Raw genomic sequence first — 27,044 nt, forward strand, 5'->3', positions numbered from 1 at the left:
ATCCAGAGAGACCCCCACAAACTTCATTGCACGGTAGCTACATTGAATCCGTTCAGAACGGCCAGACTCTCGGCGAAACCAAGCTACAGAGAGTTTGAGGGGCTGGCCCCCCAAGTAGACTAGTTGTAGCTCTACTATCTAAGTATTCCAGTAGAGTGTTACTGTACCATATGGCGCGCTGAGATATCGCGATTTACGCGTCTGCTAATGACGCGTGCGCAGGGGGAGTGAGAGATGGCGGTGAATTATTCGACGCGTTGCCACAACTCCAATTTGAACACGAAACCATACAACGCGTAAAAAATGAGTGATTTCGTTACCCCAAGAATCAACGCCTCGATGCGACAGGAGTTCGTCAACACGGCTCCTACTGTGCGGATTGTTGGCAAGGTCCAGTCGCTGCACGGCGACAAGTGCGTGCTGGACGCTTCCGGGGAGGTCGAGGTCGATCTCATTCGGGACGCAAACTTTGAGATTGGCCGGTTCTACGAGGTTGTGGGTAAGATAAACCAGGACCTGAGCATTAAAATGCTCTCGGCTACGGACTTTGGCACAGACTTTGGTAAGTTATCCATTAAACAAAAATGCATGTGTATATATAGCGGAGCTAACGAGTTAGATATCGCGGCCCTGGACCGAGCGCTCAACTATTACCATAAAAACAAGGAGATCTTCTATGCATGATGAGATGGGCCTTCCGGGGGTATTTGGCGAGTCAAAGTGTTTATAAGATCTGTAGAGTGGTTTCCTTCATGACTCCATCGGCAACAAGCGTCTTTTGCAGAGACGGCCCCACGACGGTGCTGAGCAATGCACCCGACTGATTCTCCGTTTTGCTCTGCACTGTGTATTCTTCTTCGCTTCCGCTTGCTCGCGAGCAGGTCACAATCTTTCTAATGCTGCCCAGTTTCAATGAATATGCTAGCGTATCTGTTTCGACAAAGGCCGTAGTCAGCTTGTTCAGCTTGGTGGCTACTTCCGTGTCCTCCGTAGTGCTTAAAATCTCCTCTCCTCCAACCGTAGCGATCTGTCCATGGCAATCGGTACCTTCTAGGTTCATTGTGTGTGGTGCAACGGCGGGAATCACCAACTCCTCCCAAGTTACCCGAGTTGGGCGACAAGGGGTGCGCGACCCGAGCGGACTATCTTCCCGGAGCTACCGGAACAGTTATCTAATGCCAGTTTGCACATACCGCAGTACCAATTGGCACATAGCGATAGCTTCCCAGTACTAGCTGACACAGTTAAATGATGGTTCGGTAATAATATATGGAATAGTGAATCAGTTGATTTATGTCAATAAAAAAAAGGCTAGGTTTCATACGTAATATACAGGTTAGTAAAATAAAAATCATTGCACAGACGACTGGGACCGATTAGCAGCACTCGCAGCAGCGTTCGCAGCGGTAGGTTTCTTCGTGGCCGTCGGTTTGCCAGTCGTATCATCGTCGTACATGTAGAAGAAAGGCTTGCCAGAATCGCTCTCGACCACTGTGTCGCTCGACATCATCTCCATAAAGTCCTCGCTCATCACCTTAGTGGGGGACGAGTCCAGCAGGAACTTGAACGTGTCAGAGTCCTTGTCTATGATCTTGCTCAGCCAGGTGTTGGGCGAACTGTTGGTATGGGGAGGAGAGGTATTGAGAATCGCCGCCTCGGAGAGGATGTTCTTCTTCGGCGTCAACGGGGCCATAAATAGCGAGTCTATCTCGGGGTCTGACGACAGAGACCTCGGAGGCACATTCTCTTTGTTGTGGTGGTTTTCGCATACCGCGCCAATTGGCGACGACGGCAGCTTCATGGGACGCGGAGTCGGCGAGGACGGCATGGCGTCCTCTGACTGTGGTACGTCCGTCTTGGACGAGGGCAGTGCTGGAGTTGATACCGGCGTTGATGATGGCGCCGTAGTTACGCGCTTTAGCATTGCCTCCTTCTCCATTCGTTTGCGCTCCTCTTCTGTAACTGTGAAGATGTTCGCCGTCAGCACACTGTTCGGCTGGTTTCGCTTGCGCGGCAGTACTTCCTTGCCCCAGTAATTACGCGGCCTCAGCGACCGGTGCTTGGCCCAGTAGAGGCCGCAGGGGTTGCAGAATAGTATCTCCTCGTGCTCGCCCGTCTTTTCGTCCTTGCGCCGAGCGCGTCTCCAGGACGCCGTCTTGTTTACGCCGCAATTCGAGCACAGAGTATCTGGTGGGAAGCCATCTTGGCGGATGTTGGCGTTCGATTCTGACTGTTGCTCGGCCTCCTGTTTTTGGCCTGCCTGTTTGGTCTGCTTTGGAGGCGAACTCCCGGCAGTATTCGACCGACGCGCTTTAGCTGCAGTCTTTCTTGTGCTGGCGGCCCGTTTAGCTTTCTTCTTTTCTGGTGTAGGCGACTTTACTGGGGGCTTCTTCGCGCTTGATGTTAGTGGCGGAGTAAGCACGTTCTTACTGTTGCTGGTATTGTCATTGTTGCCGCTGGCAGTATTAGCCCCGTTATTATTATTGTTACTAGATGGGGCTGAATTGGTAGTGCTGGAAACAGTAGGCGCGTCCATTGGCTCGTCCTCCACTGTCGGCGCGTTGTTCGTCTCCACCTCCTGTAGCGGATGAGGAGTATTTCGGCTATTATGCTCCTCGTCTGTAGGGAAGTCGTCAGGATGGGCACCTGGAGTGGTAAAGGCGACGGGACTAGATGCCAGGTAACTGCCAGGCGACGACTGGTCTATTATACGCGACATTTTCTTTGGCGGCCATGGAGCGTGGAACGGGTCGTTCAATTCGTCATCATCCATGAGCCCCCGCTTGGGTCCCCCTCCCTGAACCGAGCCGGACTTGGAGGTTATACTATTCTTGCGAGAGAGATGCTGCTCCATCCACTCTAGCCCGATAAAGCCCTGGTCGGCATTGCTTATGCAGCTTGTCCCCGGGATGGGCGTCAGCTTAATTGTGACCTCAAGGGTTTCCTTGAAGCCGAAGAAAGGCACTTGCGACTGTACAACACTGCCAACAATGGTCACGTCATTCTGATACCGCAAGCTCGATAGCTTGCCGTGCCCGACGAGCGGAGCGTCCGGCTCAGTAATATCGACGGTGTACACCGAGTAATCCAAACTCTGCTCGGACACAATCTCGGGCGAGGACATGCAAATAGCGTCGAGACACGCCGAGAGCTCCAAAAGCCCGAAACTCGTGTCTTCGTACGTCTGTATCGGCACATTGACCGAGTTAAGTCGTGCCAGACAGGTCGAAGTCGTGCCAAAAGTATAAAGGATTTTGACCCGCATGGAGCGAGACGGGAAGTGAAGGCTCATGCTGCAATTTTTTTTCTTCGTACTTTCTTCTCTGTTCTCCTTTCGCGTCCATATATGTTGTAATATTTTTGCGGATCGTGTCGTGTTGGCTATTGGAGAGAAAAAAGAGAGAAGGGCGTCTCAAATTCTTTTATTTCCGAATTGCGAACGCGAAAATTATAATGGGTGGTGGTTGGCACCTTCGGCCTGGTAGTGTGGGCCTATGAGATTTTCGCGTTCCGTAATTACGCGGATCCCAATTTAAATTGAAAGTGACGCGTTAATTAGAGACGGTTGGGCGCGTCGACGCGTTTTTTCCCGGGTTAAAGCCGTACACGGTTTGGCAAACCGCTTCATACAAGTCATTTAAATAGTTTTATATCAAATCTGCATATAAATGCTGGCTATGTATTTTATTTCTATTCCTATTCCTATTGTTAGGGTTTGTGCCCTTTTTTGTTCCCGGATATTGGTTTGAGTTTTGGCGGGAGTCCACTTCGCGCTCCGCCATTCTTCAGACACGCGTTACAAACTTCTTTTTACTCGATATAGAAACAGTAGCAGTAAATAATACTATGTATTATGGAATGGGAAGTATTGATATATTTAATGGATCTTCTGGCGAAAAAATAATACCGGTAGCACAGAAGACCGGTAAGCTCCGTACAATCTAACAAGTCGTTTCGCTCTATGGGTAGCTCGTTGTCATGTTTAGCAAAAAACATCGACATTGGCACAACGTCGTTCGCACAATTGGCGATTCTTGTGAAGCTATGGTATCACGGATTTTTAGGAGTTGATCTATGGGTGTGTGTGTTTTATAGAGGGTTGATTATGGGCTTCATATCATGGGTAGAAATCTGTTAAGTACCTGTTGCAGTAAGAGGTTCACATAAATATTGAGATCTTCACAACTAGGTACCCGTGACATTGATTATTTTCGGATTAATTATGGGGAAGGGTGGAATGAGGATAACAATAGTCTCTCGGATGTGACTGGATGTCGCCTAACCATATACGGTATAAGGTGCAGTCACTGAAGAACGTATCTCTAAAGGTACACTGTAATTAAGGGCAATTGGCTTTTTAAGTTATGACCACAACATAGAACTCCAGATATGAAATTTGTCAGTAGGATGGGTCACCATTACATTCCATTTGAGATATATAATACTGTACGGGTAGGCCCAGTGAAGCGCAGCAAAAGGTGACAAATCATATTCATTACAGTAGGAGACATCACACTACTTGTATTCAAATTATGGTATAGAACAGTTGGTGCAGCAGCTGCAAAAAAATACGGGACAATTTGAGTTAACGGTAACCTAATTGTTGATTCCCATTCTTAGGTTGGATGATTCGTTCGATACTGTAATACGGACAAGAAAAAAAGTTGCAGTACGGCAGGTACGATAACAAATTGAAAAGTAACTATGTTTAAATTACCGTAGGAAAAGATAATCTGGAAACCATTATCAGTACTTGTTAACAGGTATGACTATAATAAATTCTGAGGAGGTAAAAGAAAAAGGAACCACATTCTGCTCATAGGGATCAATTCAATTGCGTAGGTAGAAATATGCCACTGCTATTGTTGTACCTGGTAGGTCATTGATAATTGAACCAACCCAAATCTTTCTTATAGCGTTACTGTACCAAAAAAGAAGCCTTTCACCTAGCCAAAATCTCTCCGCGAAGCAGAGCTATGGCAACTCGAGGTGGCACTGGAAATAACCTCACAACCAGCAAAGGGAAAATTTGGAGAAGGGTATCGACCAGAATAGAGGCAATTGGACATTCTACGTAATCTGAGCACACCAGAGGAGGGATAATGTATGTCCCATCGCATGAATAAAATGTAAGGAACTGTAATTATCAGGGTTACATTACATGCGGCGGAAGAACCCGAATGTGCACTAACCACCTCCAGAAATTTTCTGTACAGAACATATGCTTTTGCATTTTTTTTTTTGAATGGTTGTATAGAGAGCCGCCCATGAAGTCCTCTGAAATGGGTGCATATTGGCAGAATACACCGGGAACAGCCTGTTGAGTCTCTCTGATCGAAGGAAAGATGAGCCGCGCCGAAGCGACTCCAATTGCACTTCGAAAGTAGAAAGGTCCCCTCCGGATCCTGGCGTGATTTTATCGGCGGCATGTTAGCTACAGCAAGTACTACAGATATCCTGCACGGAGCGCGACAACGGTATACGGCAAGGAAAAATAATCCGGGTCCGGACCCAGCGGCTCTCCGCAGAGCTCGAAGCTGGAAACGGCGTATTGTGCAGATCTAGAAGCGGAATGATTATTTTCACTGTCAAAGATCGTGATGGACGCAGCCGCAGATAGAAACGCAAGTTATACATACATATACGTAGTGTAGATGTGATTTGACATGGGTTCAGATCTAATTGATCAAGGAAGTTGTCGCCCCCAGCGCAATACATCATCGGCCGTACCCCTCCAAATAACTGGCGCAAAGAATGGGGGCCGTTGAGAGAGAGAGTAAGCTAGAGAATATACGCACCTACATGGCAGACGCAGCAAGGAATCTGTACTCCGCGATTGTCTACCGGTATCAATGTGCCTGCCGAACTTTTTTTTTTTCTTGTCTTTTTTTGGTACAATGTGCTACCTAGCCGATAGTTAGCCGCTCTGTCTTCGAAAATACCGGCGTAATGTGAGAGGCGATGCAAAGGTCATCCAATGAATACAGGACGAGAAGTCTGTGGACTGTTCCACGATCGGTAGGAAATGAAATAGTCATGCCATTCCCACATCAAAAAGTCGTACTACAGTCACAGCTAGGTGCAGGACGGTGGCCTGTCAGCATGAAGAATGGGTTATGAACGGTTCGCTCCCGTGTTCCCAGCAGTACAGGCCTAGTTGAATACACTAGTGTACAGTAGAGCACGGGAAGGCATAGTAAACAGACCCCCCTTGCCTCAATCCCTATATAGTTTTTAGGGCGGCTGCATGATTCTACTAGGTACCTACTACTGTATAGCTCGGCGGGTCTCTCCGATAGGCTGTCTTCCTATTTGAGAAGACGCAAGCCTTAGACCAGTCAGGCTCTTGGCTATGCCTCGGCGCCGTTGGACGGAGCCATTGCCCCGGCTACGGGACTGTAGAACTCATGTAGTTTTGCCTAGCCGTGGTCGGATCGCTCCCCTTGATCTATGATCGACGGGGGTTGTTACAACGGAGTACAGGCCGTACATGTTGCCGGACCCTGTTCGATGGTAATACACCAACCATCCGGATCGATCTATCATGGCATGCGACCTGTCAGCAACAACGGCCATTTACAATTACTCGTATTCTTAAGAGAACCAGAGTCTCCATTTACCTTCCTCTACCTTCCCTCATCGCCCTGTATTTAAACCTGCCTGTATCTCGCCCGGGCCTATATGCGCCCGAGCCGGGCACAGCCTCTCATATCCCAGGCTGCTCCTAAGAATTGAACTGCACTATACTACAGGTACTGGGTACTCTATGGTGGTTCCCCTTTTGATGAACTACACTCAGCGCCATGCATATGAAGCCTATCTCACTCTTTTTGCCCGCTAGAAGGCTCAACGCGTAACCGTACATGAGGTGATGATGATGATGATGATATGGTAATGACTTGGGCACCTCCCAACGCGCGCGCGCGCTATTGGAAGTGTGAAAAAAAATAATTACATGACCGAAAAGTAAACATTATGAATCAGAATTCGTTTTTGTTTTAGACCAATCTCTTTTCCCCTGCCGAAAAAGCAAATGCGCCGGGAGACGAGCATGGAAGATCAAATGGATTGAAAGTTTTATAAAGACATGAAGCAATCCGGCCCTGCGAAAAATCGAGATCTACTTAAACCTCAGCCGTTCACTTACTCTCTCTCCCCCCGTTATCTAACAAAATGTCGACTGCGTACGGAAGCAACTCGGACCGACTTAAAAAGGCCCTCGAGAATCGAAACAGGCCTAGACTTAATAAGGCCCAATCATCGCTCATGCTGGGCAATGGCAATGGCAATTGCAATGGTAGCGTCAGTAGTCGAGAGTCTGTGCACTCGATGGCGCTCTCTGACTGCTCGGACACCCAACTGTCGCCATTCTCGGCCGACATGGCGAGCATGATCCCGTTCATCACAAATAATACCGCCTCTGGCCACGGCTCCAGCATGTCCGTGAGCCTCGGGCGGAGGGCGTCGATAACTACGAACTCAACCGCGTCCTCTTACGGGCCCAACAGCTTGGCAAACCAGCTCAAGTCGCCACGAAGGCTGTTTGAGAAGTCACAGAACATCGACGACAGCCCCAGCATTGTGCTGACGGCGGGCGCGACCAGCACAGAGGGAGTTCCAACCAAGCAGAATGTCATCTACGAGCCCCCACAGTACAATTACGCGCCAGCAACGCCGGTTGATCCTCGTACAAACGAGGTTGCTTTCTGCGACGAAATGGGGTCGAGCACGGAGATCTTCCTGCCTCTGCGCGTCCAGGCGCTGAACCTGGATCTTGATAACGTGCTACGCAACGCGCTTGTACAGACTATGGACACCTCGAGCAGCAGCGCAGCCTCGTCTTTCCCAGACTCGCCAGACACGCTGTCGACGACCTCTTCGGCGGCTGGCGGGGCTCGGGTGCTGATCCACGACTACTACGACTACGATGTACAGCAGCACTCTGCGGGGGGCATGGCGTCTGGGCTTGGGTTGCTCAACGAGGAGTTTGAGAAGATGGCGCGCAAGACTCCCGCAGACATGATGCTGGCCCTGCCGCAGGAGAAGAAGCCGGCCGGCAAGCTGAGCAAGGTGAAACGCCTGGCGAAGAAAATCTCTGCATAATCCCCTCCCTGCCTCCGGTTGTACTAACTTTTATTTATGTCACGATGTAACGAATGTAATGATCCGCTTCTGTTTTCCACTACATCCCTGCCCTCATATTGAGTAGTAACCGTGGTATTGGGCCCCAAAATAATCTCATATGTATGCATAGCTCATTTAGAGCGGGCCCATGCGTCTTGCGGTACGCATGGGTACGCTGTAGCAGGGATCACCACCCCTGCCATTCACGCGGCTATGCTACCTGTAGCTTGACCTTCAAACCAGTTACGCCCCCACCTCCGAGCTGTATGGAACGTGGTGAACCAGGATTCTATCCTCCTGTATGCTTCTTCGGTGTCATTCGTAAAAGCTGCTTCTAACCCCTGTCCAATTTATTGTTCAATCTCGTCTCGGCGCGGAATATGAATCGATCGCCGGGATTACATGCGGCTCGCCCATTGACAAGACTTGCAATAGAAAGCCATACTGCACTACAATGTACCACCATAATACATGTACTGTAGTAGTACTACAGTACAGTAATAATAATACGGTGTCTTGTCCGGGTCTGTTTTGTTACAAGTCGATTCACTGATATGCGCGTGGATGTTCAACGCACATGTGAAGCTGCTGCCTTCCGCTAAAAATCCTCCACCATTAAAAAAGCTGTTTCAAGATTGGCACGCGAAGGGCGCGGCGCTTGTAATAATAAATTCCCGAGCAGTATTCCTGACCGCCAGAATATACGTGTATCTGGTACTACAAAGTACAGTACAGTACAGTGTACCAGTGAATGGCCGTATTGCCCGCTTACGTCGTCTCGTGTTTCGCGCGGTTCCGACCGTGGCTAGTACCCGTGAAACAGACTCACTCAGTCACTACTGTACATGTAGCGTACGTATGTCATAAACGACAGCGAGTAAAACACAGGGGGGAAAGGATTTTCCTCGGCGCACTATGAATGGAGTAGTGTGCTACTGTGTATGATTGGATTTACATCCGGCCCGTTCATAACGTATGTCTCTACGGGGAGTAGAGATATCTCGCCATACCTAACCAGATAACTGTATACTACGATAATACAGTAATTATATGTAGTAATTATTCTACCATTTCTCGTGGAAAAGACAATAGTGAGCTTGGTATGCTACAGAGCATATGTTGTGGAGGCATATCCCGAGCCGCATTAAGTGCAGCTGTTAGCTCGACAAGTCACACCTCAAAGCGGCCACTCAGAATGCTGAATTTGTCAGAATGTCGGTTTTACCGCGTTATATAGGCTATATTTGTGGGCAGCAGTGGAGCAAGAAACTAAATAAAGCTGGTACGACGGGTGTTGCGGCAAACAGACATTTCAAACACCGGCGGCGGTAGATAACAATGGCCGTTGAATCTTACGCAACCGACAGTATGCTCATCTACTTGAAAAATTGAATTGCCCCTTTATTTTGCGGCGCAATGAAGCTGTCGATATCCGCAGGTGCGTGGGATTGACGTGTCAAGACGCGTTTCGGCAGTTGACGTACGTAATTCACGTACATATACAACTACATATACACTACACATAGAATTGGGGGAAGAGGGGGACGGGGTTTATGCCTCAGGCCTGCCTTAGTACATGTAATACCGGTAGAGGATATATGCCCTACTGTAGTTGCTCTGAGAATCACTCTGAGCATCGCTCCGAGCAAACTCCGACTTATGTATGTAGCTACTGTAATAAATTATTATTGCTATGCTCCATAATAATCCTATGTAGCTTGTCAATTGAGTCTCCCTGCTTGAGAGCCTCTCCTGCTTTGACACTTGAGTCTCCTGCTTTTGACCTTCGAGTCTCGGTTGAAACTTGATACAAGATGATTAGCCGACCATGTCGACACGTCAGCAAGCGGGGATCGTTTCAACGGTTTCTGCCGGTTGATATTGCTGTCAGAACATTGTACAAGGAGTGCGCCCATGCAGTTAACCACCGCACGTCGACCAGCTTACGAATTTGCCGTAGAGGCAGTATGGAATGCATAGAGTTGGTGAAATGTTCACGAGGACCTGTTACAGGCCGTTTTTAATAGGATCTTCCTACATGTAGCCCTCGCATACCCCTCGCTCTCCTCTCTTCTTTTCCTCCTCGGGAGTCACTTAAACCAGTTGAAGCTGAGATATTCCAGGCGTCCCCTCACCTCACACAACACCATCGTATATATACCACATACACGTACCCACACTGATACACAAGTACAACTATGGCAGAGCATAGTACACTGCCGTAGTACCAATAAACTAGAGTACTATGATCTCCTTACATGACAGGATGCACCCCCTTACTTGGCTATGTCATACATTTTCGCCCAGCTTTTGTAATATTCTCCTTTGACAGCTGCAATTGAACCAAAGTACATATCGCTTCATCTACACATTGCATAGTTTGATACAAAGTGGCCGAATGCAGGTGCACTCCACTGGCAAAAGCCGGAAGCAAAAAAAGTTAGCCACTTCATGATTCACATGTTATTCCTCCCCCTATGTATTCTACTGTATTATTTCTAACCGCCATGAAATATCAGCCCCTAAGACACTCTCAATTTACATACTACGGGTACATGTTAGCAGTATGTCGCTAAAAGTAGCAAGGGTTGGGCGGAGCTGGCTGCTCCGCGTCGGTGTTTAGGAGACATATGCGGCTGCACGCTATAGGACTTATGCTTCGCCCACACCTATTGGACGGCAAGAAGCCAAAAGAAGGCGGCAATCCCACGTTTTGGAAGCCATTGTCGATCCACGCACCTGGTGGGATGTATTACCAAACTCTTGAAATAAAAGGCGCATTTTGTCCGTGTATTTCTGGCGATTTTTTGATACCCAGGTGGAATGATCCAACATGTCGTTCCCGGATCCATAGCCGCATCAGGGTCCACCAGCCCATCGGCCATCTCTGCCCGTATATAGGGACGTCGACGTCCATCCCATTTATATTGCTGCTCTGTATTGAATTTTTACAGTATTATGCATATGGTCCTAGAGGAACCGAGCAAATAGGACCAGGGCCCTGCCCTCCCCCCCTAGCTAGCGAGCTGGCATAATACATGCCTGCCTGCCCAATGGGGATCCTCAGCCCGTACGCTGCCCTTCACACGATCGTTTCCCTCTCTAGACATAACCTTTAGTAGACAACCCTACGACGGGCGCTTTCTCTCTCCCTATATCTGCAAATGTCGAGAAATACGCTTTCGTCCGTTTCCTCAGGCAGCTCGAGCGCCTCGGGATCCAAAGACCTTAAAAAAATCTCAAATCACGAAGACTTCCTGTCCGCGGTCCACTCCAACGTCGTTGTCATCAAGCATAACGTAGAGTACTCTGTCAAAGGAGGCGACATCACATTTGGCCTCTCCAAGGCTGGCAAGTTCGACCTGTGGCTCAAGCACTCGCAATTAATGGACTCCGTCAACGAGCACGTAGGCATAGTACTGGACGCCGTGCTGGGGCGCGAGAAAAAATCCAAAGTGCTCAAGAAGTACGAAGCCCTGCTCAAAGTCGTCGAACAGTACAACGAGAATTGGGTCCAAGTCGACAGGACCCTGCGAGGAATTAAAACTTAACGATGCTAACGACTTTTTATTATTTTTTGTTTTTAACGTACCTGTACTCTTTTTGCTTATGACTTCAAAAAAAAATATACTGTACTCCTGACTGTCCCGGACGCGCCCTTTTAGCTATCCCTACTGAGCACCGGTAGTAGCTCTCTTCGTCTGCACGTTGAATCAAATAATAGTAGTTAATGGCATCTGGCACATTGTGATTCAATTATATATAATGCTATTCATGCCTAAACAGTATCGGTATGAGGTCTAGGCTCAGGGGCTACGTAGCCACCACCGCCTGAAGTCTAGGCACTTGATATTAATTAAGTGATTCCATAATATCGGCATACGGTCTAGACACTTTCAGGGCGCCCATCGCCTGGATTCTGGCACTTTGAGATTCAATTAAATGTTTCTATAATATTGTCTAGGCACGTTCAGGGGCTCCGTAACCACCACCGCCTGGAGTCTGGATGATAATTCGATCGCCGGCATTGACTTGGACAGTGTTCTTGCCTCCAAGGGACACCTCTCGTCCATCCGACGCACGGATCCACAGGTTCTCGCCCTTGGCCCCCTTGTGGCCGCCCTCCATGCCGTACGGCGAAGTAGTCCGTCGCTCAGAAAGAATAGAAAGCTGGACTGGCACCCGGAACTCGATATCCCGTACCACGCCATTGCCTCCAACAAACTTGCCGGCTCCGCCAGAGCCCTCTCGCAGCCCGAATTGGTGGAGAATGCACGGGTACCGCTTCTCGAGGATCTCTGGATCGGTCGAGCGAGTGTTCGTCATATGCACCTGGACGCCGCTCTGGCCATTCCACGACGGCCCAGCTCCCGCGCCGCCGGCAATCGTCTCGTAGTAGCCGAACCCTGGTCGCAGCTTGCCGTTCTTCATGACATCGCCGCCATAGCCAAAGGTAAGGTTGTTGCACGTACCCTGCGACGCTCCCATGTACCGGAACGCCTTGAGCACAACGTCAGTGACGCGCTGAGACGTCTCGACGTTACCCCCGACAGTCGCCGCATCGGCTGAGGGTGCCAGAAGACTGCCCTCCGGAATCCTGATGTCAATTGGCGCAAGACAGCCCTGGTTGAGCGGAATGTCATCGGAGATCATGGACCGCAGCACGTAGAGGATAGCGGACCGAGTAATGGCTCTCGGCGCGTTGAGGTTGCCGTACACCTGCTTGCCAGTGCCGGCAAAGTCAAACACTGCGCCGCCAGTGGCGCCGTCGATGATAATCCGGAGCTTGATCTCCGTGCCATCGTCGATCTGGTCCTTGGCATACAGCTCGCAGCGCCCATTCTCGCCAAACCGCTCGCATACACCCTTGAGCAGCTCTCGTACGCTGCTCTCGGCGTTGTCCTGAATGCCGTACATGTACAGCTGGACGACCTCGAGAGAGTGCTCTTCAATAAGACTCTTGAGGAGGTTGATGCCCTTGTTGTTCGCCGCAATCTGCGCCTTCAGATCCGAAATGCTGTCACTCAGCGATCGCGACCCGCCGCAGCCTGGATACTTGGACGGCTCGTTGTAGAGCAGATCAATAATGCCCTGCTCATTGAATCGGCCCTCTTCAACCACTTTGAAGCCTTTGATCATGGCACCTTCTTCCCAGATCTCCTTGGAAAATGGTGGCATCGATCCGGCGGTGATACCACCAATATCCGAATGGTGGCCACGAGAAGCCGCCCAGAAGATGATCTCCTTACCGTCTAACGAGAACACTGGAGTGATAACAGTGATATCGGGCAGATGCGATCCGCCGTACGCCGGATGGTTGGCCACAAGAACATCGCCGGCGTTAAGCTTGCCCTTCCACATCTCCTTCTGGTACGCCACAGCAGAGGACATGGACCCCAAGTGGACGGGGATGTGCGGCGCATTGGCAACCAGGCCGCCGTCCGGCGAGAAGATGGCACACGAGAAGTCGAGTCGCTCCTTGATGTTCGTCGAGATAGACGTCTTCTGCAAGGTCTGGCCCATCTGCTCGGCAATGCTCATGAATCGATGGCCAAAGACCGACAGCTGGATCGGGTCGATGACTTTAGTGCTGAGGGCCCCAGAGCCAACCTCCTCGGTCATATCGATTACAATGTGCTGCGGCAGGGAGATCGCTATGGCGTTCGGTGCCACGACAATAGTCTGGGTCTTGTCAATGATCATAGCGGGACCCTTTACACGGTCGCCCGGCTTGAGGCCATCAATGGTGTAAATACCGGCTTCGATCCACTCAGAACCCTTGAAGTAAACCTTAGTTTTCTTGAGCGGCGTTGGCGTAGTGCTATGGCCCGCAACCTTGGCCAGGTCCCTGCCAGGGCTCTGGGACACATTGAGCTTGCTTCGGCCAATGCCTCGCACCCGAATGTCACCCACGAGAATCTCTCGCTCCAGGGAGAACCCAAACTCCTGCGCGTGCTGCTCAATGAACGAGGCCTCGTAACTCTTAGTCTCATCGTACTTGACCATGATAAACGTCTCGGTACCCCGGTATCGCAGGTTGAGGTATCGCTCGATGGTGACATAGTTTCGGTCGGTGAACCCTTGTGCTGCGAGCCCCTCACACGCCTCTGCGCTAATCTCGTCAAGTCGCTTGTTGAGGCCAACCAGAGACTCCTGATCCAGCACCGTGCTCTCAGGACGCTGGACCTCATGCACAACATCGGCAAGGGTCATACCGTAGGCAGAAAGCAGTGAAGAGTATCGGTGGATGATAACTCGGTCAATGCCAAGGTTAGCTGCGATATCGCACGCATGCTGGCCACCGGCGCCACCAAAGCTGGCCAAGTGGTGCGCGCTGGCAGCGTAGCCTTTGCCCTCGGTGAGGGTTCGAATGGGCCGACACATAGCCTCGTTAGCAACGGTAAGGAATCCCATGGCTACCTCCTGCGGTGTCAGACCAACGCTATCCGACTTGGCCTCCTTTCGGTCAGCATTAATCTTCTTGGTGAGCTCGGTGAACTTCTTCTCCACAATGTCAACATCAAGCGGCTCATCCTCGTTGGGGCCAAAAATCTTGGGGAAGAACTCGGGAAGGATTCGACCAAGGAACAGATTCGCGTCAGTCACTGTAAGTGGACCACCCTTTCGATAGCATGCTGGACCGGGATGGGCACTGGCAGACTCAGGACCGACAACGAAAAGGCCCTTCTTCCAAAACAGAATTGATCCACCGCCCGCGGCTACTGTGTTGATATCAAGCTGAGGCGCCTGGATAGTGACTTGGGCAGTGGTTGTCTCAAAAATGTGCTCCAAAGCACCGCTATATCTACTCACATCAGTAGAGGTACCGCCCATATCAAAACCAAGCACTGGATGGCGGTCCTCCTCCTCGTATGATGTTCGAGCATACCCGACTACACCACCAGCTGGACCCGAGAGGATGGCTCGCAGGCCTGAGAACTTGGACCAAGAGGTCAAACCACCATCAGACTGCATAAACAGCAGCTTGTGTCCCATCTCCTCAAGACCGCCCTTGAACCCTCGGCCGAATTGCTGAATGTATCTCGTCGTGATTGGTGACAGGTATGCGTCAGCTGAGCTCGAGTTAGCTCGCGAGACGAGCTTGATCATAGGTTGGATCTCGTTGGACACGGAGACATCCTTGAACCCAACGGCCCGGGCCTCTTTGGCGACAATCTCCTCGTGCTCCGGGTAAATGTACGAATGCATAAGCGCAATGGCAAGGCTGCGAATGCCCGAGTCCCAGATACCCTGGACGATTTTCCGCACAGCGGCAACATCTGGGGTCTTGAGGATCCGGATAACTTCGCCGCTGATACCATATGTTAGTTCTGAACTCGCTTTGACCTCCTCTTCATCAAAGGTCTCTGGGAACGGATTCTCGCTGTACCCTTCGACGGTGACTCGCTCATCAATCTCGTGGACCTGCTCATGGAGATGGCCAAGTTTGTCGACAGTCAGATCAAAAATAGACGGCCGGGCCTGTTGGCCAATGGTCAGAATGTCCTTGAAACCCTTGGTAACCAAAAAGGCCACGCGGTCGCCCTTGCGCTCAAGGAGAGCATTCGTGGCAACGGTAGTGCCCATTCGGATCGACTCGACGGGTGCCAGATCAATCGGATCGCCCTTCTTAATGTCGCTGCCGGTCAATTGGTTCAATATCCGACGAATGCCCTCCGTTGGCGCATCATCGTAGTTTGCGGGGTCGACGGATAGCAGCTTGAGAACGTGATCCCCGTCGTCAGTATGGGCGCAAACATCCGTGAACGTTCCGCCTCGGTCTGAAATAACATCTGTTAGTCATTGTGAATCACCATTTCGAAAAACCAAAACTTACCAATTGAAATTCGAATTCCTTTCATTGTAACTAGTCGTGGTTTATGTGACTAAACTGATATTGGCAACTCCTTCGGGTATTAAAGGTAAGGTCCCAATGTCGTCCGAAGCTGCAGCACATGCAATTGATTACCGTGGTAGTATCAGGAGATAGTAAATCTAACTCTAATGAAGCTTGGAATTTCCTCTTCTTCAGATGAGAATTGAGATCAGTTTATATAGGTAGATTGTCGAGAGTGCTAATCTGTAGTAGTTCAGTAGTTGATAGTTTCGGATCTGGGGCTCCGCTTGGGTGGGCTTCGGGACTCGAATTCCGACGGTCTGTGTGCAGAGTAGGCTTTAAACTCCACAAAATTTGTCAGCCCTGCGGAATTCCGTAGATTCGACAGTGCTTTCTCATATGTAACGGGGTTGCAGTTCCAGATGCATCTCATCATACCTCGTGACTTCAGTACTTTGTAGTATGTAGAGTGTCTGTGATATCATGACGACAGCCGCAAGTGGTGCGGCTTTGAATATCTACATGTATTAGATGACGAAATATAAATGAACTGGCCATATGATTAGATTAATTATTTAACGCTAAGATCGCCCTTGGTATGCCAAGTATATGCTAGGCATCCAGTACAATATTCTTGGGCATAGGCGTTCACAGAACAGATAAACAGAACCAACTGTTGACAGAATAGAATATATTTCCTGTATTCAGTGGGAAAATTTTGCGTTAATGCCCTGAAAACAGAGATCCCCAGGTTCTTAAAATACAGCGGACAGCCTAATGACCTGTGAGTACCAACAAGAATCTCTAACTTAATTCGAAGGTTGCAGAGCCACGGTGCCGGTCTTTTGACGGTTTTACAACTGTATGTCGACGTTACTTTCCCTCCTTCGGGAGGTAAGCGACACATTCGACCAGCCGACACTTCTCGGCACGAAAGAAGGACTCGAAAGAATGGCCCAGTTTCTCCAAGAGGGCCATCGCCCAAGAGCGGACTAACCCGCGAACACACACCGTCAATCCCAAAGTTGAAGGGTGTCCGGTTTTTAATCTCCTAGGAGAACTGTTTCCCGGACCCTCGGGGGGTAAGCAATCCTCACGACGCAAATGCGGTACAGCAAAGGGACCCAATTGATATGGAATGATTTTGTTATATTTTGAAAGATTATATGTATATGTATTTCAGTGATGTCTCTGGCCTAAGGCCCCAACATGACGCCAATAGATTTTTATTTATTATTATTTCGACGTTACTTTAAACGAACAATGCCATTGCTTACTATAGGCTTACACTGAGGATTTTATTAAACTATATAGGCAATCTCGGTGATTCGGAACTCGTCTAACAGCTAACAACGGTAAAAACTCGGTTACTCTTATCCTTGAATAAAACAAATTTCAGGCCAGATGAAGTTTCCACTAAGGTGACCATAAATAAGTGGTTCGATTGGCGCTACCCAAGCTTATCTCATAACAGGTGAGATTACACTATTGGTCACATTTCCGTCTCAGCCGATGGCCGCTACAGAAATTGTGGTTTTTTTTATTTGCCAATCACCAGATTCCCATTACGATAAGTATGGCAATTAAAGTTTATAATGTTCGCGATGAATCTTATACTCTAAAACTAGACATTCCACAATTAGAGTTATCCTCTGAAAAATAATTAAGTTGCCATTTTGAGCCATAATTTTCCGGAGACATTGAGCCTATTTTTCAAAAGAACTCATTTGTCGTGTTACGGTAATTACTTTATTATTTTGCTCGTTTTCATCGCAGGCATGATACTACCAGGTACTTGATACAGCACGTTTAGGGGTCAATAATCATAGAATACGTACACTGATATATCCGAACTGGTGTGTAGGAGTATTTTCATGCTTTCTACAAGAACAAATGCTTGTGGCGTTTGCAACGGCACTAGTAGCCCCTTTCTTTCTCTTCCTTTTTTTTGGTCTTTTGCGATAAATCAATTTGCCTTTTTTTGGAGCGCTTTTCCTTCGAAAGTAGGAAACCGTTTAGCACCTATCATTTGGCAGAGCTGCCGCAAAAAAGAGCAATTGGTCCCATCGTTGCGCCTCTGAGATTGAACTGATTGCAATAACAGCGCGGGCATAGTTTAGATGGCAATGCAAAGTAGCGAATTCAATACTGTGGTGTAGTTCAACTGTACTGTATCGAGAGCGATATCTACGATCAGGTAGTCTGGGGATCCGTACGGTGCGCGCGCGCGCGGAGATATATATGTATGAATTAGTTACCATTAAATAATCCGAAAATTAGAACAACGGCGATTACATAATCCAGAGCGTGCCTGAAAAATGGACGCAACAGCCCACCTTCGAAGCAAATCGAGGAAATAAGGGGTGTCGATTCACGCATTACCAGTAGTAGCTCATCCTACGCTTACGAGCGGCTGTTATCAAGCGGATACCTTTTCCAAAGGGATTAAATAGCTCTAACTGATAGAGCGAAGGGGCCGAGATAAAATATATTGAGAGACTAGACATGAAGCTGCTGTGGGTGCTTATGGGGTGGTTGGCCGTTGTGGCCAGCGCCGCGCCTGTCGAGCAGGGCCCTCCACGAGGTCCGCCAGAGCTTGCGGATGCCGAGTTCGATTCTACTGTGGCTAATGGCACCTGGTTCATCAAGTTCTACTCTCCCTACTGCCCGCACTGCAAGGAGTTTGCTCCAACCTGGGTGGAGCTCTTCAAGGAGATGGAAGAGGACGCCAAGAAGAAGAGCTTCCACTTTGCAAGCGTAAACTGCGTCGAACAGGGGGATCTCTGTGATCGCCTTGAGATTGAGACTTACCCGAACCTCCAGCTGTTTTCTAAGGGGAAGATGGTTGGCACCTTTCAGGAGCGGAAGCGCACCGTTGAAAGACTCAAGGCGTATGTCAGCCAGAATTATGGACTAGCTGCTGCTCCAGAAAAGGATGTTAAGGCTACGCAAGTGCAGAAGTTCCCCGAGTTTCCTGCCTCGACGGACAAGGTGAATAGCGTGTATCCGTCACCGCCTAAACCCACGTATGAGGTAGATATGTCAAAGCCGAACCCTCAGGGCGAATCCAAGGACCTCGATCTCACTACGTTTGGACGAATTGTCACGGCTAGCCACGATCCGTGGCTGGTCAAGTTTTACTCTCCGCGATGCCCTCACTGCATTTCTGTGGCGCCTGCGTGGGCCGAAATGGCCAAGGCTACGCGAAACTACATCAATGTGGGCGAAATTAACTGCGATGTTGAGCGTCAGCTGTGCAAGGATGCGGGCATTGAACAGATCCCGACCATTATGTATGTTTCCGGCACTAGTCGGTCGCTCTACAATGGGCTCAGAGGATACGCAGACCTTATGACCTATGCCAAGAGCGCTGTTGAGTCGCGAAACCCGCCTGAGGTCGATGCCAAATCGATCTTCGGCATTGTTTCCGACAGCAACATTGGTGGTCCTCGGTCGAGCAAGACCTCTGCAAACTTTGTCTATCTCTACGACGACGCGACGGTGAGCGAGGACTTTGAAGCTCTGGAGCAGGTGTCTATCCGGCTTTTGGGCAACGCGCACGTCTACAAGAGCAAGGACAAGAAACTAATTGAGAAACTCGGGGCCAAGTCGCTTCCAGCGTTGTTTGCCGTCTTCGAAGAGGACCGGTGGCTGGAGTACCCCGCGTTGGCACCGAAAGAGGTCCGAGACTACGGGGACATGGCCGACTGGGCTCAGGAGACGTGGTTGTCTCTGGTTCCGCAGCTGACTCCTGCGAACGCGAAGGAGGTATTTGCCCACGCCAAGTACTTAGCGCTGGCGTTGATTGACCCCCGAGACGTCAACGCCCATGCCTTGGCGATGAAGGAGATGAAGGCGACCGCTTATAGCTTCTTGGACCACCGCATGAAGCAGTACAACGAGGAGCTTGCGAGTTTGCGGGCCAAGAAGCAATTGGTCGTCGACGAGGCCAAGGAACGGGGCGACGAGGGCGGCGCCGAGCGGGCCAGTAGGAAGAGGGTCGAAGTGCCCAAGATGCCCACTGTTGGCTTTGCATGGATCGACCAGGTGTTTTGGGAGCGGTGGATCAAGTCCCGGTACGGCCATGACAGCTTGCGCACGAAGCCGCGGGTCATCATCAACGACGAAAAGGGGGGGCGATTCTGGGACGTTAATGCAAGGGGCAACTACATTGATGCCTCGAGGACCCAGTTGCTTGACATGTTGGAACAGGTTGTTGAGAATCAGACGTCGCTGAGACCAAAAGCACTCCACAACTCAATTGCCGGCTACTTTGTGCATGTGCGTAACTGGATCGTCTCATACTGGCACCTGATGGTCATTGCTGCGCTGGTTGCTGTGCTTTATGTCACAAACCGTCGCCAGATCCGGTTGGGCATTCGCAATGGCACCTCTGTCTTCTACCAGCCGGTACAGCTTGACAAGTTTGACTAGAGCCACTGCCGTTGAACCGCTGTTGGACGATGATGACTTAGCAAGGCGTGTGCGGTAGAGCGGTTTCACAGAGGATACAATGGATATTTTCTATACACATGCTGTATGCTGTATGAGTGTTGTTTTGTTCTTTTTTGTTAGTTTTAAATTGATTCGTTCTCATCGAATAAAGGGGGACACTCCGACCAATTAGGCATAGCACAATCAATTCAATTGGCTGCCGAGAGAGCAATTGGATATTTCTAGTCTATTGAATTCACTTGAAAGGGCTGAATCTCTGCGCGCATTCGAGATGAAACCGTCTCAAACATAGGCAATAGGAGATACTACTACCTACGTTTTTGTACCACTGGTAACATCAGGCCATGCTTGGAGGGAGGATTCCAGCTTGGCACGGTAGTATTGCGGCAGTCGCTGCGGGCTTAGCACTGCAGGTTAGCCCAAAACCTGTACGCATGGAAAAAGGCGGAGATGCATAGAAGTATGCACGCGTTCTTATGGATGGCACATTCCCCCTGTCAAAAGGTCTGAGGAAGGAGTGACACAGAGTATATCGTTTCTCAAGGACACCCTCGGTTGATAAAAGGCAGCCAGAAAAATGTACCAAGCTGTTTTTGAAAGCGTTGAACCTTGAGCATGGCGGGCAATAGCTTGGGCATTGGCATATCGGCCCTTGGCGAAAGTTTCATTTTGCGCCAGAAATATGAAAGCTTCCTGATGGTCGCTAAAACGGGGCCGAGGGCAATTGCAGTATCGCCGGAATGTCTTGTAAAAAGTAAGGGACCTGGCAGGGAAGAAGAGCCGGGCATGTAATTTCCGCAAGTGTAGAAATTTGGGCTGGTGCAATTTAAGACCCGCAGGTAATTAGGCGTGTTGATTAGAATGCGCTACCACTGAGAGAAAAAATGACATAGAAAGGAGAAGGAAAGAAAGAGGAAAGTAGATGATCCGAATCCGAAAAACGCAGACCACGGAGGGAAGGGATTGAGATCCAGTATCGTAAACGGCGCACCCGCGAAGAATCCCTTGCACACACTTTCACACAACGCCTTCAACGGGCCGGGGAGGGGGGTAGAAGCCATCAACTGTCCCCACTCAGAATTCCTTTCAAGCTTATATAGAGGCAGTACTTCAATTGAACTTCGACCAGCCAGCCAAAAGTTAGATTGAAACTAATGGGCGGTATCTCATATAGCAATGGCACCCCCAAACCAATTTTTGTTTCATATTGATAAAGCTTGATTTTTTCGCACTTCGAGAATGTTGGATAGGACCTCAGAAGCCAAGAGTGGAGGGCCCCCTGTTTGAAACACGGTCCCGGGATACAACTCGAGGATCAGGGAGAGATGTGGCTCGGTTGTGGTCACCCAGCCACGGCCTTATGGCCCCTCTCTTCGATAGAAGTGATAGAAAATCCCGCCTGCGGACCATAGGCATCACCGAGCCGAAAAGAAGCTAGGGACAGTGCAAAAATTTCCTCATAGAAGCCTTGGCAATATGTCGACGATAAAACACTCTATATAACTGCAGATAGTCTAGCGTAGCGTACTACCGGCCATTCTTACTCTCTCCTACTACTAATATCTACCACCAGTGTTACTTTTTGTCGTAGCATGTTTTACTCTCCTTCCTGTTTTCACTTTTAATTGTAGTAGACCGGTTGGTTAGTTTTAAAGGGGATGCTGCTGCACTTGTTTGTTTCTAATTACAGCTTTTATTTCCTCAATCAAACCAGTCCAAGGACATTCCGACCCGACAGCAGTATTGACAGCTTTTATATTGAGTCGTCTGCTCTTCCACCTCAGTCAATTTCATTCAGTTTTCTCCCTCGTTGCGGTTGCCATAGCCAATACGAAGATACCCTCTCGCACTGCCAGGACCGGTTTTGAGACGAACACACGTCGCCGGTGAGAATTGAGTGTATACCATTGAAGCATCGTTGCCCTAAGGCAGGCGTTCTGTCCAAGGTCCCGGCACGAGTGAGTGCTTTAACCGCTGTCTTGATTATTTAAAAAACTCGTAATAACCTTTTTTTTTTGCACTCGAGCTCCTTTCCACCGTCACATTGAAATAGGATTTGCCTTCCTAGACTTTTCTACAGAGCAATCCGCGGTTGTATAAGCTTTCTTGGCGACAAATCATATCGCAGGACTTGGGGGGTGGAGAGAAAACCTAGAGAAGGACACAGAGAGAAGGGAAAGAGAAAGAGAGAGGAACAGAGTCGGACGACGATTGCGGGCCCAGGCGCACTAATCATTAAGGTTTTTTAATCTCAGCAGTTGACAAGCCGCTGAGCAAAAGACCATACTGCTCGGTCCGCAATCCCATTATCAGTGCACTGGCATACTCCGGCATATATATTAAAGACTTTGCCATACCAGAACCACCAACCTTGACATATACTATATTTGCCTTCCCCCATCTTTCTCTTCTGGAACACAATATCATTTTGTCTCTCGGTTGGAATCCTAATTCAGCACGAACCCAGTGAGTCTTATTGGTATACCTTGTGGAAAGGAAAGACTACTTTACGGGATCAAAGAAGCAACGGGTGGACCCTAATCTCATTTAGCTCTGACTTTGGGTCTCTTGTCGACTTGGTGGACTTGATCGTGAAGGAGCCTCTATTAGTATCGAGAGCAAGTATTTGTGGGCGTGCGTGGTGCTCTGTCAATTAAGCGCCCGGAGGGTTGTCGATATAAATTGATTTGTTTACCACGAACATAAACAATTCAACTTGCCCCATCAATCCTCCCCCAATCAATTAAAAAAGGCCATTGACGACGATTATTAGGCTAAAACGTAAAGAGCCCAAGGGTTGATTAGCCGGGTTGAGTATCCTCAAAGTTCTTCTCAGTTCACTAAAGTTACTCAATCCTCGAATTCTCAGAGACAGACACAATTAACCCTAGCCAGAGTCGCGCTAAAAAGCTTTAAACTCGTGTCACAATGAATTCGAGTCTGCAGCCAACGTTTAAAGGATACGTGCAGAACACGAAGGATGCGCTAGTGCTTTTCCAGGCGGTAATTAACGACCAACTTAAGCCCGTCAGCCGCCGGCCAAACGACCAGGAGCGGCGAGACCTTATCCAGAGCGGCAATATTTTCATATTCGACGAGTCTGCCTCGGGCATCAAGCGCTGGACCGATGGTGTCTCGTGGTCACCGAGTCGTATCCTCGGCAACTTTTTAGTGTACAGAGAGCTCGACAAGCCATTTGCGCCCGGAGAGAAGAAACGCACCGCCAACAAGCGCGGGCGTAAGAAGCGATCCATCTCCATTGACCAGACACCGTATAGCCGCGCCGGGTCGGCCAGCGATGGACCTTCATCGAACGACATGCTGGATCCAACCGCCCGGTATATGCCGCACCCTGCTCCTCATCACCACCAGCCGCAATCGGGCCTTGGCCACCCCGACTATCAGCCAGGGGAGTTTAGCGTCAAGGTCGAGCCCGACGCCCTTAGTGGCCCCGGTGGCGAAGGCAATGGGTCGTCGCACGAACAGGTCACCAAGGACGACCGCGAGCTCGTGGGATCACTGGTTGATTCGTATGGGTTTAAGGACGAAGGACTCATCAAGAAGACCATGTCCATTACTGTTCCGGGCCCGCGCAACTGGCACCTAATTTCGTACTACCGCCCGTCAGACGTCAAGGCAGGGCTCTTGCCGTTCCCGTCCAAGTCGGAGATGCTCAAGAACATTCCATTGAGCGAGGAGTTGACGCGGAAGCAGCATTTCAGAGTGCCGTTGGACCCCCAGGAGGGCGGCCCGTCCGAGGCTCTACAGTACCATCAGCAGCATTATGTACCAATTCACCAGCCGCTATTGCATCAGGGCTCCCAGTATCGCCACCACCAGATGATGGCGCCACCCCACCAGATGACCAGTGTAGGGGTTGGGCCGTTTGGTTATCTCAGCGACCAGCCGCACCTGCCTCCTCAGCAGCACTTTGAGCCCTCGGCATATGATGTTGACGCCAGCGCGACTGGCATTGGCGATTTCAACAGCGGCATGTACCGTCCGACGACAAGTGGGAGCACCAGCATGCAGTACAGCACGTACCGACCATTTTCAAACGCGTCAATTCCGTCGGCGGGGCTTGCTCAGCCATCGAGTCTCGGCCCCTCATATGGCATGGCGACCGGCCAGCACGACTATTACAATTACGGCGCCATGGGACAGTACACTGACAGCACTGCCGGAGCTGCTGCAAGCAATGGCGGAATTGGACATCATCCACCACCGGGGAATCCGCAACCGACGACACACTCGCCGAATCTGCCACCAGTGAGCAATATGACGAATTACTACTCGACGGCGTACGGCGGAGGCGGTCAGCAGGCGAGCATCCAGCACGATTACCACGCGGCGGACCCGCGGCGTCTTCCAGACAGTAGTGGCAGCGAGTCAAAGTCCATTAATACTCCACCACAGCCGATTCAGCAGACTCAGACAATTGGAAGTGTGCCAGAGCAGCAGCCTCCATCATCACAAGGATCGCTCAATGCAGCGAACCCTAGTGGGCGGTATTACTATCAACCGCAATATGCTCAGTTTGAATAATTTGATAATTAATGATGATGATGACGATGATGACGATGATAAAACGCAAAGAAAATAACAGCCTCTGATGTTCATCTGAAAATGATGAATTTTCTCTTCTTTTAGCCAGCTCGACTTTGTTATAGCTAATGTATAATTGTAACGCTCAGTCCGCACCGATATCTATATCGGTAATTGGTGGATATCTTAGTAATTGTAGGATTCCTTCCATACCCTGTACCGATCTCTCCGGCTGTGGGATATTATTGTAAATGTAAGATATCTTTGTAAACATAGGATATCTTTGTAAATATGGGATATCTTAGTAAATATATGGGATATCTTTAAAAGAGGGTATTGTTAAATATAGGATACCAGTAGCTTGAAATGTAGGATATGAAGGATGAATACCGGCAATACGGCAGTACCGGCCGAGAGTGTAGAAAGGGCGGACCATTTGACGACCACCGACGGTTGACCGATACCCCACGTTGAAAAATCATGGACCAGGTAGCCGAGCTATATGAGCTTTCGGAAGAGCCTGTAGACTGGGTGGTCGTTTGTAATACGGTATCAGAGCGTCAACGCCGGCTAGTCGATGCGATTGGACAGGAGCGAGTGACGGTCGCGGCAACGACGGCAGGTTCCGAGCAGAATGGGTTGCCCGATAGCATCGAAACGGTGCAGGTGGGATCAATGAGAGCATCGAAAGAGGATATCAGCGCAGTATTGGAACCGGCGCTGGCGGGGAGCGATAGCAGGACGAAAGTAGTCGTATTTTTTGGAGAGACGGTAGTAGAGGAGCTGGATTCAGGGGTCGTATTTGTATTTAATGCCATCCGGGCCGTTCTAGGGGCGGTGGGGACGACGAGACAGGTGCGGTTTCTGTTTGTTTGTGATGTTAAGGGAGTCATGGGAGTCCCGGGGGAAGCATTGCAAAGTGCCAATTTGGCGGCAGTTGAAGGGCTGTTTGAAACTCTGGCGGTGGAGATTGGGCCGTTTGGCCATGGAGCGACTGTCGTTCATGTCGGAGATGAAGAGGTAACGCCGTCATCGAAGGTCAATGATTGGGCAAAGATAGTGGCAGGTCTGGGCCATTGTGAGGCAGCTCCCGGGAAGGTGACTGTGGGGGAGCGTCAAAAGGGGGCTGTCAGGGCGAAGCTGCGCTGGATTGTCGAGGAGATAGAGGACTGGAAATATTTATTTGAATGATATCTACTAATTGCCATATATCTTTGCCATATTCCCTGCTTTCTGTTCACTCCTTTCTCTCCTCATTCTGCACTTGTAGCAGTTGATTCTATTTAATTGTATCACATTGTTAGACTACGATACACAGCTATACCAAATGCTGATAGGCAATATGCCGTATGTTCAAGCAATGTATGAAATTTGCAATTGCTAATATCGCGGGTCCTACAAGGCACATTCTAATTATACACCAGAAAGTGCTCCTTGTCGTGAAATGGTCAACTTGGGCTACACGAACGGGAGTATTCAGAAAGATCCACTCAAAACAGTATTCGTCGTAGCTACGGTATTCCCTACTACCTACTTAGGTATACTCTAGTCGTGAGTATCGAATAACAGTTATACGACATGAATGAAAACAATAATGGATCCTACCAAGGCAGTTGACCATTTAATATGCCAATATATGGGGCAGGATATCTATGGCGTAGGCCTCTTTTGATCAAGTGCATGTACCTAGCTGAGCCTGCCAAATACCTTGAGAGAGAAATCAGATATTCTTGCCTAATGAGGCTGACCATATCTAGATCTACTTGTAGTTGAGATCAACTGTAGATACTACGTTAAAGGCACAGGCGATATCGGTAGGAACAGGCGGTTGGAGTACCAAAGAACTGCCTAGGTCCATGCATGTACTACGCTGACACCGATTGAACTCTCGATTGTCTTTGTAATACTAAAGCTAGTATACTACATATGCTGCTTACTCTTTTTCCTACACTGCAGTATCACATACACTTCGTATATATACTTCGTATTATCGGTAGGTTAAGGGAGCCACTCCCGCCTAATCCTTCCTGATCGAACGCTTTTAGAATTGGGTTTGCTATTGAAACGAGTGGGTCTAATCATT

General features: G+C 49.4%; 10 protein-coding genes across 10 annotated transcripts; 6 read left to right on the forward strand and 4 right to left on the reverse strand.

Moving 5' to 3' along the window:
* Window positions 1–339: 339 nt before the first annotated feature.
* TRVA0_033S00540 (uncharacterized protein) lies at window positions 340–684 on the forward strand (the record flags this gene model as incomplete). The annotated part of the gene is made up of 2 exons (XM_076686108.1): window positions 340–562; window positions 620–684. 2 exons carry the CDS (start codon window positions 340–342, stop codon window positions 682–684), a joined length of 288 nt encoding a protein of 95 aa, XP_076539621.1.
* Window positions 685–724: 40 nt separating this feature from the next.
* TRVA0_033S00562 (uncharacterized protein) lies at window positions 725–1,060 on the reverse strand (the record flags this gene model as incomplete). The annotated part of the gene is made up of 1 exon (XM_076686109.1): window positions 725–1,060. The coding sequence occupies one exon, from the start codon at window positions 1,058–1,060 to the stop codon at window positions 725–727; it is 336 nt and encodes a 111-aa protein (XP_076539622.1).
* Window positions 1,061–1,351: 291 nt separating this feature from the next.
* Window positions 1,352–3,265, reverse strand: TRVA0_033S00584 (uncharacterized protein; the record flags this gene model as incomplete). The annotated part of the gene is made up of 1 exon (XM_076686110.1): window positions 1,352–3,265. One exon carries the CDS (start codon window positions 3,263–3,265, stop codon window positions 1,352–1,354), a length of 1,914 nt encoding a protein of 637 aa, XP_076539623.1.
* Window positions 3,266–4,946: 1,681 nt separating this feature from the next.
* Window positions 4,947–5,429, reverse strand: TRVA0_033S00606 (uncharacterized protein; the record flags this gene model as incomplete). The annotated part of the gene is made up of 1 exon (XM_076686111.1): window positions 4,947–5,429. One exon carries the CDS (start codon window positions 5,427–5,429, stop codon window positions 4,947–4,949), a length of 483 nt encoding a protein of 160 aa, XP_076539624.1.
* Window positions 5,430–7,173: 1,744 nt separating this feature from the next.
* On the forward strand, window positions 7,174–8,103 carry TRVA0_033S00628 (uncharacterized protein; the record flags this gene model as incomplete). Its single annotated transcript, XM_076686112.1, has 1 exon — window positions 7,174–8,103. The coding sequence occupies one exon, from the start codon at window positions 7,174–7,176 to the stop codon at window positions 8,101–8,103; it is 930 nt and encodes a 309-aa protein (XP_076539625.1).
* A 3,185-nt stretch (window positions 8,104–11,288) lies between these two features.
* Window positions 11,289–11,675, forward strand: TRVA0_033S00650 (uncharacterized protein; the record flags this gene model as incomplete). Its single annotated transcript, XM_076686113.1, has 1 exon — window positions 11,289–11,675. One exon carries the CDS (start codon window positions 11,289–11,291, stop codon window positions 11,673–11,675), a length of 387 nt encoding a protein of 128 aa, XP_076539626.1.
* A 409-nt stretch (window positions 11,676–12,084) lies between these two features.
* Window positions 12,085–15,986, reverse strand: OXP1 (5-oxoprolinase; the record flags this gene model as incomplete). Its single annotated transcript, XM_076686114.1, has 2 exons — window positions 12,085–15,905; window positions 15,962–15,986. 2 exons carry the CDS (start codon window positions 15,984–15,986, stop codon window positions 12,085–12,087), a joined length of 3,846 nt encoding a protein of 1,281 aa, XP_076539627.1.
* Window positions 15,987–18,466: 2,480 nt separating this feature from the next.
* EPS1 (protein disulfide isomerase EPS1) lies at window positions 18,467–20,395 on the forward strand (the record flags this gene model as incomplete). Its single annotated transcript, XM_076686115.1, has 1 exon — window positions 18,467–20,395. The coding sequence occupies one exon, from the start codon at window positions 18,467–18,469 to the stop codon at window positions 20,393–20,395; it is 1,929 nt and encodes a 642-aa protein (XP_076539628.1).
* A 2,949-nt stretch (window positions 20,396–23,344) lies between these two features.
* On the forward strand, window positions 23,345–24,961 carry TRVA0_033S00716 (Gti1/Pac2 family protein; the record flags this gene model as incomplete). Its single annotated transcript, XM_076686116.1, has 1 exon — window positions 23,345–24,961. The coding sequence occupies one exon, from the start codon at window positions 23,345–23,347 to the stop codon at window positions 24,959–24,961; it is 1,617 nt and encodes a 538-aa protein (XP_076539629.1).
* Window positions 24,962–25,441: 480 nt separating this feature from the next.
* TRVA0_033S00738 (uncharacterized protein) lies at window positions 25,442–26,152 on the forward strand (the record flags this gene model as incomplete). Its single annotated transcript, XM_076686117.1, has 1 exon — window positions 25,442–26,152. The coding sequence occupies one exon, from the start codon at window positions 25,442–25,444 to the stop codon at window positions 26,150–26,152; it is 711 nt and encodes a 236-aa protein (XP_076539630.1).
* Between the last annotated feature and the right edge of the window lie 892 nt (window positions 26,153–27,044).

This window comes from Trichomonascus vanleenenianus (assembly GCF_965637985.1).
Source record: "Trichomonascus vanleenenianus strain CLIB 3782 genome assembly, contig: TRVA0_033S, whole genome shotgun sequence".
In the NCBI taxonomy this organism is placed as follows: Eukaryota; Fungi; Ascomycota; class Dipodascomycetes; order Dipodascales; family Trichomonascaceae; genus Blastobotrys; species Blastobotrys vanleenenianus.